This window comes from Sceloporus occidentalis, unplaced genomic scaffold (genome assembly GCF_023333645.1).
Source record: "Sceloporus occidentalis isolate IW3139 unplaced genomic scaffold, rSceOcc1.0.p SCAF_40, whole genome shotgun sequence".
In the NCBI taxonomy this organism is placed as follows: domain Eukaryota; kingdom Metazoa; phylum Chordata; class Lepidosauria; order Squamata; family Phrynosomatidae; genus Sceloporus; species Sceloporus occidentalis.
Genome location: NW_028317020.1, coordinates 417,093 through 432,457, shown reverse-complemented (window position 1 = coordinate 432,457; position 15,365 = coordinate 417,093). Strand labels below are relative to the sequence as shown.

Genomic DNA, 15,365 nt, shown 5'->3' with positions numbered 1-15,365 from the left:
GAGGCGATCGAATCTCTCAGCGCTAATAGCAGATCATCTGCATATGATGCCAATTTGTAACACTATACAACACAAAATCCCAGGAATTTACAGCTTCCCAAGAGGTTAAGCGAGCGCAGAGCTGACTAAGGCAACAACAATACCGCCGATAGGCATCCAGATGTACGTGTTCACAGTGATGGAATTAGAAAAGCAAGCTCGCTACCCTTTGAACGCAGTACAGGGCAGCTGGACAGCCTAGTTAGAGAAGCAGTTTTCCACACCAAGACAACAATAAGTGCAAACAAGCATGCCAAGGAGAGGGATCCGAACGCCTCGGTTTCAGAGGAAAGCTGCATTCCTGCTTTTTACACAGTGGGGACTTTGACTTTCGATTACCACCAGATGTTTCTTTCCAGTGCTTGCGTGTGTGCGAGTGTGTGCGCGAGTGTGTGCGCGAGTGTGTGCGCGAGTGTGTGCGCGAGCGAGCATACTATAACGCCACTTGTTTGACTTCTCAGAGGATTCATTGTTTTTTTGGTTTTTTTATCGTAATAAAAAATTTTTAAATCTCATATCGATATGACTTGTTCATTTTTCCATGTCTCTGGCTGCGGAATGAGTGATGTCATAGCAGCTCTAATTATGCCTGCCAGTGTTTCTTCACATTATAGAATACAATTAAATATTTTATTGCATGTATGGACCTGAAATACAGGTATCGGGAGCCTTTCGCACTCTATCCAAGAGCATAAGAACGGCATTTACGTTTTACCTGCAGCCTTGGTTTGCAGAAGGTTTTGAGGTTGCGCAGGAGGGAGTCATTTTACGGTAGAAGCCGGAGACCCAATATCCTCAGATGTATTTGATTACTGAGGTTAACTATTTTTCATTTAAAGTTATTGTTTTAATGTGTGCATTGTAATACTTCCATGTATGTTCACAAGAGAGCACAGCATGAACCCCTGCTGTACTACTGATAAGTGGAGGCCTGCTGGCCATATGTGCTCCGTACCAGCTTTTCCATGGTCCTAAGTGAATTCAAATTGGGGTTTCAGTAATGTTTAAGAGTCAAACGAATAAAAACGCGAGAGCAAGAGATATAGATATCAATATAAATAAGAACAAAATGCCACAAAAAAATAACAGCCTTGCCCTTAGCCTATAAATCATACAAGTTCTACATGATCAGATGTGACTGCATGTAAATATAAAGAGAAAAACCTCATGTTATGAGCGCAGAGAACGCCGTCGTATTTTAACAGCTACGATCTCTGACATCAGAGTGTGGTTTTTACTTTGATCGTGCTTTTGCTGAAGACAACATGGCAAGTCACTAAAGTGAATAAGCCCATAATTCAAACTATCTTATGGTTAGCTATTCTTTTTAGCGTACTGCGAGTGTCAGCACGGATTGATCAGATGCTCTTGGCTCAGTGAAGGCATGTGATGCTCCTAAGACATAATAAAATAGGTGCAAACGTATTAAAAGTAAGAAGACCCCTACCCAACTATAGATCACTAGCCCATGCAGACTTTCCGTTGAAGAATAACGGAGCAGACTGTCACGCGTGTACGCTGTATGCTGCTGAATCTGAGGACTTAACTCAATATTAGCAATTACTCAAATTTGGAATGCATGAAAGTCTGCACGCGGTCCTTAAATATCTCTGGCACACAAAGATAGCTTATTGATTCACTAAGCTGAAGACACCGTCAACACAAATAATGCTGCAAATTCACTACTAGAGTGTGTGTGAATCCGGTCACATCCTCTTAAAAAACAACAAGTCTTCTAGCAGCAGGCATTACTGCTCACTATTACTAATGGCCGAAACAAAGAATAAAACACAGGTGTTGGCTATTAAAAGCTAGTGTACAGCATATAATACAATGCCTTAAAGGAACAGTCTAATAGAAGACTAACTAAAGAAAAGAACTAATAAAGAAGAAGAACTATAGAAGAAAGGAGGGGAACTAAGGCAAGAATAGGTAAATTAGCATGTCCACTGAATAAAGGGGATACATGCCCAAAACTCAGCCCCGAGGCACACCAGCAGACAGCAGGAGGGAGACACAAGAGCCAGAGAAGGTGATGTTAAAAGGTACGGTCACAGAGGTAGGACTTAAGCCAGAAGAAAGCTGGAAAGAGGTCCAAGAGACTAAGCACGGCCAACTAAACTTTTTTTTTTTCTTCAGGAATGAGGAGACAGTTAGTAATTTGGCGAGGGTTGTCTCGGTGTTTGCAGACGGAAACCAGACCAAAAAAAAAAAAAAAAAAAAAAGTCAAGCCGCAACATTCTCTGCTCTGTAGAGGAACCGCGTGCAACTTAATGGAAGTACCCATAAATACGCAAGTCTTCCTCCAGAGACGGCAGGGCCAAACAGCCACACTATACTACTAGGGGTATGCTAAAGCGCCACTATTCATGTGCTATGTCTTAGCATGTTTCCAACTGTATACTACATATATAGCTAATTATCTAAGGGTTAATCATTAAGAGATGAAATTCCCTTAAAATGAGAACTTACTTCCTATGCGGATAGACAGAAAAATGGTTCAGTAGTCTTTGAAAGGAGATATTTATATATGCAACATATATAAATGCAATATATATAAGTGTGTGCGCGCATGTATATATCAATATAAAAAGAAGGGTATACCGAAAGACTATAAAATACTTTTTGGTAGAATATCAGGGGTCAAGGCGTGTAGCTGAAATGACAGCTTAAGCCACCTTTTCTGCAACAACGAAAACACAAGTAAACATAATCACTTATGGCGGGACGTAAATGAAAGCAAGATATTCTTTTTTTCTATATATATATATAAAACACTACCGACATTGTGAAATGGGATAGAATAGCAGCAGAAGCTGAGAATGCCCAAGGGAAGAAAAGATGGAAAGAGGATGTTTGCAAGAATGCAGCTCCCCAGCTTGCCTGAGGCTAAAAAGCTCACACTTCAATCCCTGATGTTAGTCATAATGTTCAGCATAAATATATTTATATGCTACATGCTAAATCAATATGAGCAAAACATGCCTAGCATAAGGGATTTGGAAAAGAGGTTTACAAGGGGCACTTCAGTCATCATACGCACTTTAACGCATATTATGGTTGAGAGGTCCCATTAAATATCAGTGTTGCCCATTTTGTAAACGCATAGGGGGGGTCTGCAGTATTTCTCACATGCATTTGCCCCTTCTGCCACTGATATTTTACACGCAGGGGGAGTGTCCAGCCAAACACATGCACATACAACATGTCAGCGCCAGCAGTGCCTGGGAGAGGGTTCATTCAGTTCATTGGCTGCTTGAGTGGCAAGAATGGTTGGACCACTGAGGAGCAAGGCAGCTGCAGTATATCCCTTAAGTACCCTCTCTCTTTTCAATCTGACCAAGGCATATAAGGGTGCTTACAAACGTACCTTCATATGCATTTTGTTTAGGGGGCTCACCGGGACACTGGGGTGTCCCTTTAAATTATAAACAAAAAACCAAGCTTAGGCCTCAGGTTACAATTACACAATTTAGTGTCTGAAACATGGTACATTGAAGTTTAAAAGTAGACGCTCGAATACATAACAAATTCTTTGCTTGAAGCTCCGATGCTCTTCAATTGCCATAAAGTAATTGTTGCTCTCTGGGATCTGATGGGTTTCTCTTAGTCCTGAAGAGTGTATTCTGATTCTGCGCTTTGCTTGCAGCCATTATAAAAAAGTAAAAGAAAACTGTGTCTGTGTCTTGATTTCTACTCTCTAGCTCATGGAGCCCTTCAAGCATCACAAACCTTGTAAGTTCTCTACTCTAACATTTTCTAGAAGGCATGAACATTCTAGAATCACAAATGGATAAATATATAGGATAAGTGAATGACTTTAAATGTGCCGTAAAGAATCACGTTTAAAAAAAAAAAAAAAAAAAAAAAAAGGTAAAGCATATTGGGGTTTCCATCATTGTCTGTTCTGAAGGGATATGTACTACCTGCCTTCATTCTCAAAACCACAGGCTTGTCAAATAAGTAGACCAAGGCCACCACAATTTATACAATTTTACTAAGAAGTATTGTGAAAGTGTATACAAAATTGAAGAGGCCCTGTAAAATAGTAACATAACAAAACAGCAAGCCAAAAACCAAAAGAAAAAAGTCGGTGTCCCCACCATCTCTTCTTCCTCTAAAGTCGAGCAAAACCTTCAAGACTCTTCAGCACTTATCATTCTATGGTCCATCTTGGATCTACAGGTCTTCTCCCTCGCTGCTCCATTCCATCTACAGGTCTTCTCCCTCACTGCTCCATCCCATCTACAGGTCTTCTCCCTCGCTGCTCCATCCCATCTACAGGTCTTCTCCCTCGCTGCTCCATCCCATCTACAGGTCTTCTCCTTCGCTGCCCCATCCCATCTACAGGTCTTCTCCCTCGCTGCTCCATCCCATCTACAGGTCTTCTCCTTCGCTGCCCCATCCCATCTACAGGTCTTCTCCCTCGCTGCTCCATTCCATCTACAGGTCTTCTCCCTCGCTGCTCCATCACATCTACAGGTCTTCTCCCTCGCTGCTCCATCCCATCTACAGGTCTTCCTCCCTCGCTGCTCCATCCCATCTACAGGTCTTCTCCCTCGTTGCTCCATGCACCTGGAAATCCCTACCACCAGACATTCGTAAAGTTTTAACTTCTAAGTAGCTAGCAAACTAAAGGAACGCCTTTCAATTGTAGCACTAAAGTAGTTTACAGACCTCGTACGGCATTCAGAACTCTTAATCGCTGTAAACTGCACTTACCTCCTGACTATGATTGAATGCAGATGTCTGTCCACTGCTTACTACTACAATATAAGCTCTACCGTACAGGGACCTACTTTCCTAATCTATTCATAGCTTTTGTATCCCAACCGGAATGTCTGTAAGGCCAGTGCTTAACAAACCCTAGACGCCAAGTCACCTGGGTGACAAGAAAGTGTTCTTCGCTAGCACCACCGCTGACCACGTACCCTTCCCATGGGTCGCCGCGTCCCCTCAGTTGAAATTGTTTCCTGGCACTCAGATACTCAGCAGTGTGTGATGACTGCGAGCTACAAAGCCCCCACCACCACCAAAAAGAGCGTGTGTTAGTATGCGTGCTTAAAGATGTAGATGTGAAATTATGTTGCTCTGTGTGTGTTAGCATGTTAATATATGTGTTAATTATCATTGGGAACAAAAAACATCTCCTACATTTTTTAGCCAGCTCCTAGATTGCTGTACGCATTGTATAACTACATTTCTTGCACCTCCCCTTTAATTATACTGTAATTTGTAAAGCACCAAAAAACCTGCTAGCACTGGAGAGACACTGAAGATTTAGCAACAAAGAATTTTGTTGCAAGGTAAAATTTTTATATATATATATATATATATATTATATATATATACACACACACACACACACACACACATATATACGAGCTACTACAACCATTTGGAATATAATTAGGGCTGCAACTAACGATTATTTTAACAATCGATTAGTTGGCCGATTATTTTTTCGATTAATCGATCGGATAAAAAAATGCAATTTTTTTTCAATTTAAAATAATGTAATAAAAAAAGTACAATTTACACTTTCATCTCTTTATTGCAATGGCCTCTCTCTCTCTATTCACCTTCTTATTTTACTGACATAATAAAAGCTACAAGAACCCAAACACTGTTTCTCAAACTAGGTTTTAATACAAAGTTATTAGTAAATATTAATTCATATGTTAACTATTTTTCATATTTAATAAAAACTATGAGAAAAAAGCCTTGTTTAAATTTTTTTTTATTTACCAAACTGCCCCCGGTTATGCACATCTGACCCCCAGCTTGCCACTCTGCCCCCATATATGCCTTATACCTCATATGCCAGTGATATGCCACTGAGCCCCCTGATATACCTTTTACCCCAGATATGTTTTATGCCCCCGATATGCCTAATATCGATATGCCTTATACCTCCTATATGCCCTGAAATTCATAATACCCCCCCATACACCACTATAACTCACCCATACACCACTTTGCCTCCTCCCCCCTCCCATACTCCACTCTGCCTCCTCCCCCCTCCCATACTCCACTCTGCCTCCTCCCCCCTCCCATACTCCACTCTGCCTCCTCCCCCCTCCCATACTCCACTCTGCCTCCTCCCCCCTCCCATTTTCCACTCTGCCTCCTCCCCCCTCCCATACTCCACTCTGCCTCCTCCCCCCTCCCATACTCCACTCTGCCTCCTGTCAGCCACGGAGGTTCACAAGACACCAGGGAGCCGGGTAGAGAGGCAGAATGCCGTATGGGAGGGGGAGGAGCCAGAGTGGTGTATGGGAGGGTGGCTCCCATACACCCCTCTGACTCCTCCCCCCTCCCATACTCCACCCTGCCTCCTGTCAGCCACGGAGGTTCACAAGACACCAGGGAGCCGGGTAGAGAGGCAGAATGCCGTATGGGAGGGGGAGGAGCCAGAGTGGTGTATGGGAGGGTGGTTCCCATACACCGCTCTGCCTCTCTACCCGGCTCCGTTACTGACAGGAACTTTCACTGCAGCTTCATAGAAGCCTCAGCGTAAGTGAAGGTGAGTAATGGAGGCTGTCTGTGCGATGCAGACCCCCACCGGCTGACAGAGAGGATGATTCTCTGTCAGCCGGTGGGGGTCTGCATGATGCGCACAGCCAGCCTCCGGGTAGAGAGGCAGAGTGATGTATGGGAGGGGGGAGGAGTCAGAGGGGTGTATGGGAGGGGGGAGAGAGACGGAAGTGAGAGACCGGCCGACAGTGAGGGGAATCCAGGTCCCCTGCAGCGTTGCGGGGGATCAGGATTCTAGTGTTATAATCCGATCTCTGTTTGAGGTCGGATTATAATTTTTAGAATCGATAAAAATCGATTCGATTAATCGATAATGAAAATCGTTGACAACGATTTTCATTATCGATTATATCGATTAGTTGTTTCAGCCTTAAATATAATCTTTAAAAACAAAAAAGTGCTAAACCACAAGATGTAAAATAGCAAAATCCACCAGTCATCAATGAACACTATAGAAGTGAAAAGTAAGACCGGTCAGTTTTAGTGAAAAGGTCTACACCGTGTTGCTTGTGATAAGGAGATAGGTTTCTGCCGAGCTGAGCAGGATCAAATCAATACAGATAAAGACTCATCACTAATCCGTACAAACCTAAAACCGGAGACCACACACGCCAATGTATTGCGGGCTGCAAGACCCTTTTTAGCACGCTGATAAAGTACAATAGGGGAACTATGTTTTCAAAGATAACAAGTGAAAGGGTAAAGTCGGGCCTAAAGCCTGCTTGTTACCTCGATAGCAGGTCTAACGAGGAGATAGTGGACAATAGGTGGACCCGTACTCTCACTTAACATCACAGCTAATTTTCCATCTTTGAAGCTAGCAGACCAGTAATGGAACTTTAGTTGAATAATAGCCAGAGAACCAGAACCACGTACACTTGCCCTAATTCTAGCAAAGGTATGGCGTCTAACAAGAAGAGAAGTCCCAATAAGTCAAAGACAAAGGTATTTTTTTTCCAGGCTGACTTTGTACTCAGCGGTGATGCTGCATACACTCCTGACAGCCCTACCTTGGAGGGTGGCTTGGATAGCTAGGACAGTATAGTCTTAAAAGAAAAATAAAATCCTATAAAGATTTTCATGCAAGAGCTCTCACAAACAATTAACCACCTTGAAAATACTCAAAGCTCTAATGAAGGATCATATAAACACAATCAAACTACAAAGTGGTGAATTTTACGGGCACTGTAACATGCCATCATGTGCCAGCACATCACGGACACACAGCCAGCTTCTGACGCTGCCGTCTAACAACACCGCCGGGAGTCCAGCAGCAGCTTCATAAATGACCTGGAATTCTGGTAGGAACAAAGTACAAAACATGGGACAGACGTGGTGCTCTCATAACTGCAGTCTGCGCTGTAATGTTAACCTTTTAGTGACCACGAGGGCCAGCAGCACATTGATGAACAAGCAACCAAATTCATTAGTGTGATATGAAAAAAAGCGAAGCCAACAGTCAATGCCATGAACCTACCAGTGCAGATGTCAAAACCGTCCACATTGTGACATCATGAGAAGGCACAATATATATAGAAATGTTTCCCGGCTAACTAAACATATACCAATGTAAGGGACTGATTTTTTTTTCCCATCAAAAAGCAGGATTTCCTGGCATTACTCTAAACCTACAGAAACAGCCAAATGTTAAAGAGAGCGCAGTAATTTATTTACAAATGTGCCACAGGAGACATCCGAGCAACCGTACTGCTGCCCTACACTGTTAAAGGGATCGCTGTGATAAGAAAGCTTCCACACCTAGAGAAATTGTCACGAGAAACCATTATAGGATCTTGAATCGGTCTGTTCATCGTTGGTGGCACTAAAAACGTTAAAACGGCGAGATACACAACTGTATTTAAACCTTAAAATACCAAAATACGCACTTAAAAGTCTAAACTTATACATCCATATGTGATGAGATTCAGGCACAATTAGTCTCCATCCCTCAAAGCCATTGGGGGACTAAATTAACATCTACCACTTCAGATGGGAGGCTCTTCCATTTATCTACTACCATCTCAGTAAAGTGAAGCTTCCTTACATTACATCTAGATGTGTGAGCCCCCAGTTTTAGACGGTGGCCTCTTGTTGTACTTTTAATCTTAAATTAGCTCCAGTGCCGGCTTGGGGAATGCGCATGCATGGCAAACACTTCCGCTGATTTCAATGTGGAGTGCTCTTCTGCTACCGATTGGTTGACTCCAAGCAGCCAATCATTGGACCATCAGACCATGGAGGAGGAGGACAGCTCAGTTAAGTGCTTTATATTTAAAGTACTCACAAAGTATGTTACTATGCATTCTCCTTCACAGGGGATGTCGGGGACATAAGCCGTCTCTATAAGCGCTATTCATTCCTTCACTCCGTGCCGCTCGCAACAGCAAATCCCAAAGCAGAGGACAATACATAGAAATTCTGTCACCAGCTATTCGTCACCGAGCATCTTTCAGACACCCCGACGTACCAGACTCAAAAGGTGTTAGAACAGACATTTAAATATTAACGACAAGCAATTATCTTTTAGTCTTGAAAGGTAAGGCACTAATGGAATCCATTACACAGATCGGGTCAGATGGTCACCGAGAAAGACGATATGACGCTTTTGTGCGGCTCTGGCACGCGTAGGGTTACTAGCGAGTGTAGCGGTGTGTGAGGTAAGGTCTGAGTGCTTCTTATTTATAGCACTGCAGGGTGGAAATGCACAGGGATCAGGCATAAAAGGTAACCGAACACACACAGGGGCAGATCCTATTTATCAGGAAGAAAGCCAAAAAAAAAAAAAACCCTGAAAGAGAGAAGAGCAGGGAAAATACGCTGCCGCCGCCACTGCTAGGGAAAGGTCGGCACATTTCTACTAAGGGGAGCGCACGCTTTATTAGATGGTTCTACACAGCCGCGGTGCTTTGGCTCAGATGCACCCGCAGAGGAGGTACACAAACAGGAGGGTGTCAGACGAGAACGATCAGGGCTTCATCATCACCGAACACAGACATGTGAGACCCGCCGGCGTGACAGACAGCACTGCCATTACCACAGCATCGTCCTCTCATCACTCACTGATGACACAAATCGCTCTTATTTCTATAGTACTCTTTTTTTCTTTTTTTTATGTAACTGGAATTAATGAGCATAGAAAGTCAAATGGGTCTCTCTACCGAGAAATCTCAGTACGTTTGGGCTGTTAATGTAAGCGTTATACAGAGCCGGACTGACCCGAGGTAAGACTGTAGATTTATCTTTCCATAGTTACTGAAAACACAAAAAGCAAAACTGGTGCCTAAAGTTACGTAAATCTGTGCGACCCTGCCTCTGATCTCGGGATGAGACATGTTCATCATGAAATCAGGTTCTAGACACATCTGCCGGGCTCCAACCGTCAATCAGTGCCCCGGCTTCACAAAAGATTCTCACACATGCATTCTGTCTAAATGCCTTCCGCGCACAATCTCTAATAAACGGCACAGACGTGGAAACCCACGTCCAATTGTCCTGAGAGAGCAATCGATGTCCACGTGAGAGAGTCCTGAAGATAGTTGTAGCAAAGACAGTTCGGTGGACGCATTAAAGTAATACATAGTGAAGCAGGGGGAGACACAATGTACCTGTAGTGGGAATCTAACGTGAAAACATGACTGAAGTGCTACAATAACCCTGCAATTCAGCGACACAGCAATTCTAAACGTCAGACTCCGGCTTAGAACGTGTTTCATGGACCTGGAATGCATGGACTCATTTTGTCTCCATGACACATGCCACCGACGGTTCGCACGAGCGTCACTTTACGTGTTGCCTAAAGACGTGCCAGTAAATTTCCTTATTCAAAATGAATGATTCTAGAACAGATTAAACAGAAAAAGAACTGTCGACACTATTAATTAGTAGTCGCAACTCTTCTTGGCATTATTGGAAGCTACAAAGGTAAAAACAACATATCCACATGGAAACACTAGTTCCAACACCGCAGATGTACTGACATGCATAACGTTACGCAAGATTTCAGCTTTTTAAAATACTTTCCCAATTCAGGCAAGTAATAAAAAGCAGATGACCTTGAGATTGAGGGGAAATAACGCTGTATCCAAAACTAGATGGCATTTTGGCCACGCCAAGAAAATGTTTTACTGGCTATGACAGAAGACGGGTTTGTGTACATGCAACTGCGTCTAACCTCACTCTAGGACAAAACATTACAATCACTTGGGCTTAAGCGCTGAGCAAACCTTGCCATGAGCCGTGGAAAGACCTCGTAAGAGTTTAGCTACAGGGATGAAACTTTCTAGATGTGGCGCAATCGCCGTGGAAACCAGTGGAATATCCCTGTTTGTTCCACATCCCCTACCACTGATAATATCGTCAGGAAAAGTGTTTAGGAGACAGACATAATATTCACGAATCAACTGGACTAAAACAAATACAATCCGCACACTTTTACCAATCACTTGAGAGCTACAGTGCAAACTAAATTGCAGCAATTCCCATTAAAAAAAGTTAGAAAAGAAATGGTATAAATAATGAAAATAAATGATGCTTAATATAGGTAAATGAATGAATATGAAGCTAACAGAATCAATAATAATAAATAACGACAGTGAAGTCGTTCAAACACTGTTCACAGCAATGGTTTGCCCCTGTGCACACAAGAATACAGCAATGAAGTGAGCAGAGGCAATCATGGGAGAAAGAGGAATACATCTGTAATAAAGACTAAGGGCAGGGTGACTGAATTATGTTACCACTAATTCATACATAATAGGAAGCAAAAATAGCGATCTTGCTATACACAGTTGTGATGTGTTCACCTTTGGAGTAGTCTTTTCTGTGCCTGTCTAAGAATCAACAGAGGTATATGTAGATGTCATAACTACAAGGCCTGATGAACGGCATGCTTCTGGAGAACAGACGCAGCCAATGGCGGGAGAGTACACTGACAGCGCCGTTGGTCTACACGGGGCACCTAGCATAGACAGCCAACTACGTGGAGAGCCACAGATAAAACATGAAATGGCGACCAAGTGACAGTCACAGACTAATGAGAGGGGTGATGCCCTGTCTGGGAAAGCCTAGCTGACAGCACTCTAGGAATGTCGCAGACAATGAGATAGTTGTGTGTACCAAGTAATGGGAAACTAACAGCTATGACATGAAAGTCAGTATGCCTAAAGAAATGTATCCATAGCTGTACCCAACAATAACGTAAAGGCTGCCTCTACGCAATGTTCACATATACCCACCTATGGAAGTCTACTTAATAGACAATAATTACTTACAGGACCTGAACATGCGGTACAGTCATGGCTTCTTTACACAACAACAATGACTTACAGGGTGTAATGGGAAGCTCTTAACCAACATCTAGCAAATGATGGAGTTATACAAACAAGCTGAATGTGGCGTTTAACCAAACCTATATAAAGCCCATCATCAAACTGTATACAACATTGTCAGCATCATCAATGCACACTTGTTATTCATCACTACCTATTATCGCTCCCCCTTTCAATAATAACGAATGATAAGCACAGGAGAGGCTAGTGATGCCTTAATGTCAATGGCCTCCGAGTGGCACTTGCCATGACATACAGGCCATCTAGTAAAGCGATGCAGCCGGCACACGCTGCTCAGGGTAATAGAGTCACCGGGCACAGGAAGAGTCTCTCATGCACATGACAGACACACAGATGATTATTACCAATGAGAAGAGGTTAGAATGACAGTCCTCCAGGCTCGCCCCGTTGGCTGCCCAGTTCGCCGCCGCAGTCATGATCCACCGGGAGCCTGGCTACCAGAGCTGGGCATGTCTGAGACCTAAAATCCTTTATCCGATCCGAAAGCTTGGCAGACAGGCTGTAAAGCAGGCCCAAGCTGATCCTCTGGAAGCGGGCTCGGTGTGGGCGGCGATATCGGGATCACAGGGTCCTTGTTCAGGAGTCCTGCAGATCACAGGTGGGGTACAGCCGTGACCATTCTCCCAGAGCGGGGGCACCCACGGAATTGCCAAAACAAAGATCCACGGATGAAACCTGGTTTTCCTGATAATCCGGCGCGGAGAAGTGAGTCACCCGAGTGGGGGAGGGGCGGACCGACGCCGTGGGATGTGAAAGGAAGAGGTGGGAAAGGAAACGCTGCGGCCTCCCCCTGCTTGTCAGGGAATGCAATGCAAGTACAAGTGGCTTTACAGGAGGAAAAAATCACGCTGACAGTATCACGATGGACGGGCTGTGTCGGCAGCAGCCCAGGTGCAGGGCTTCGCCCCCTAGCGTGCCGGGGCCTCCTGTCTGCCCAGTCGCCCTGATACCACAGCTTGAATGTATACGGCTGTGTGTGCACCCGAAGCTGCAAGACTCAATAGCACCCAAGTGCATGCCAGTCACATAGATCCCGCAAATGACAGGAGGGCTCCTGGCGGCGCCAGCCCCTGGGCCTCCGGGTCCTTTCTCAGATATCCAGTCCTAGCTGCAGAGTACTTCCGAACTCCAAGCTTCCCGGGGATGTGGGAAAAGCGTACCGCCCCGTGCCACAGGAGGAGGCCGCAGGATCCTGGCCTGCTCGGGATGAGGGCTTTGCCTGCCGGGTGACTGTGCGCTCCTTGCAAATGGCACCGAGGCCTACGAGTTGGAGCAAAGAGCGTCCCGTCTCCTTAGTGGCTCCGTTGTTGGCTTGGGGGGTACGAGACTCTACCGCAGCCGTCCTCTGCCTCACACACTGACCGGAGCTTCGCCTCTGTGACAGCAGCAATGGCGTCCAGTCGCGACAACACGGAGTGTGATTGGGCTTCAGTGCTCACGTGACGGTGTAAGGGAGGAGGAAAGCGTGGGGGGCCCTCGCTGTACCTCACATAAGCCCTATCGCGTCTGTGTACCGTAAAGCGCCGCCAGAGGTCGCTGTGTGCATGGGAATCTCCAGCGCTCGGGTATTAATATCGCTATTATCTGCATGGCTATTGTTACACTATGATTATTATTAATCTTATCATTGTTCTATATACTCATCACATCTGCCGTGTTCTAGTGAGAATGGCATTATCAGTGGCCAAACGTCACACATTGTTATTCCCACATGCATCAATTTATCTATTAGCTCTTTACATTAACAAAGCAAACAGCATTTTGCAAGGAAAGGCAGGACACATTTTTAGAGGCCATGGCGTGTAAACCAATGCTGTGTTATACATAGGAGAGGCGCGTTGCTTCAAAAGCAAAAATCAAGCAGTAGCAATGAACGCAGGACAATTACAGCTAATAGTATTAATACTAATAATAATAGATTTTATTTATATAGCACCAATTTTCACAGGACTTACAATACATATAGTCAAAGGATATGGCGATACAAACATTCACAGACTGACAGACCGATGCATTAGGTAAAAATTAAAAAAAAGGCCCGGCGCACAAGCTTACAATCTAAAATTAAAATTCATTTAATATTCAGGGAAATTAATATGCGTAAAATGCATTATATGAACCCCTTATACACTTTATGATCTTTATGCTAAAACAGAATAATACAAATGATCTCTTGAGAAACCTAGAACCAGCGTTATAATAATAAATGGGAATTATAATATAATTAATGATTGCTTTACATGGCACCATCATATTCCACAGCGCTGTATAATGGGATAAACACGTTAGGTGAGATATCTACAAATCAGGCTAGCTGCATATTATACAGAACCGTGCAAAAGTTTTAGGCAGGTGTGAAAAAAAATACTCTAATAGACATGGTAATAGTTTATTTTTATCATTTAATAAAATGTGAAATGTGTGAACAGAAGAAAAATCTAATCAATATTTGGTGTGCTTTTTAAAGCATTCTTACTTCACAGCATTTCTTCACACCTGCACAGTACAGTATATATACAGTACACTATATCTACAATATATGGACAAAAGTATTGGGACACCTGACCATTAGACCAACATCATGGTGTTATGACATCACATTCTAAATACATAGACATTAATATGTAGTTGGACCCCCTTTGCAGCTATAACAGCTTCCACTCTTCTGGGAAGGATTTCCACAAGATTTTGGAGTGTTTCTGTGAGAAGTTTTGCCAGTTCATCCAGTCGAGCATTTTTGAGGTCAGACACGGATGTTGGAGAAGAAGCCCTGGTTCGCAATCTCCAAAGGCGTTTCATGGGGTTGAGGTCAGGGCTCTGTGTGGGTCAGTCAAGTTCTTCCACCCCAAACTCATCCAACCACATCCTTATGGACCTTGCTTTGTGTATTGGGGTACAGTCATGGCAGAATAGAAAGGGGCCTTCCCCAAACTCATGGGGGAAAGGTGGCAAATGCATATGATGGGATTCTGCAGAATCAATCAATATAATTACTAAATGTAGTACTAGTACTTTTTCATTGCACTGATACTCGAAATATTAACACAATTTGCTACATATTATCGCTGTTATCAATATCATTAGTACAATTAGTACAATGAGTAGCTGTAATGTTTCTGTTATTACTATCACTAGTGCTGGTATCTGTATAATTACTGTATTAGCGACATTTTTCATATTAATATTGCTGGGCATATTAAACTTGTTTAAGAAAAAAGTAAGCAATCCTTACCTATAGTAAAAGTAAGATTTGTTCTGTTTAGTGATTAAGTGGACGAGCCTCTTTACTTACTTGCCTGTGATCATTTTCCTCCTGTGCACCTACTCGACGTTCTTAAGTGCTAAGCTGAAGCTGAGTCTCTACCGACAAGCTAATTCTACCTGTATTATTACTAATACCGATAATATTTATTTCAGGAGGATTATAATAGTTACTACATA

At 43.4% G+C, this 15,365-nt stretch overlaps 1 protein-coding gene across 1 annotated transcript in view; it reads right to left on the bottom strand.

Annotated features, from left to right (window-relative positions):
- The window catches only part of MED13L (mediator complex subunit 13L), a 66,521-nt gene extending 54,181 nt beyond the window's left edge, over positions 1-12,340 (bottom strand). Inside the window, 1 exon segment of the mRNA XM_089489425.1 lies at positions 12,269-12,340. Coding sequence (XP_089345551.1) covers positions 12,269-12,340 — 72 coding nt within the window.
- Between the last annotated feature and the right edge of the window lie 3,025 nt (positions 12,341-15,365).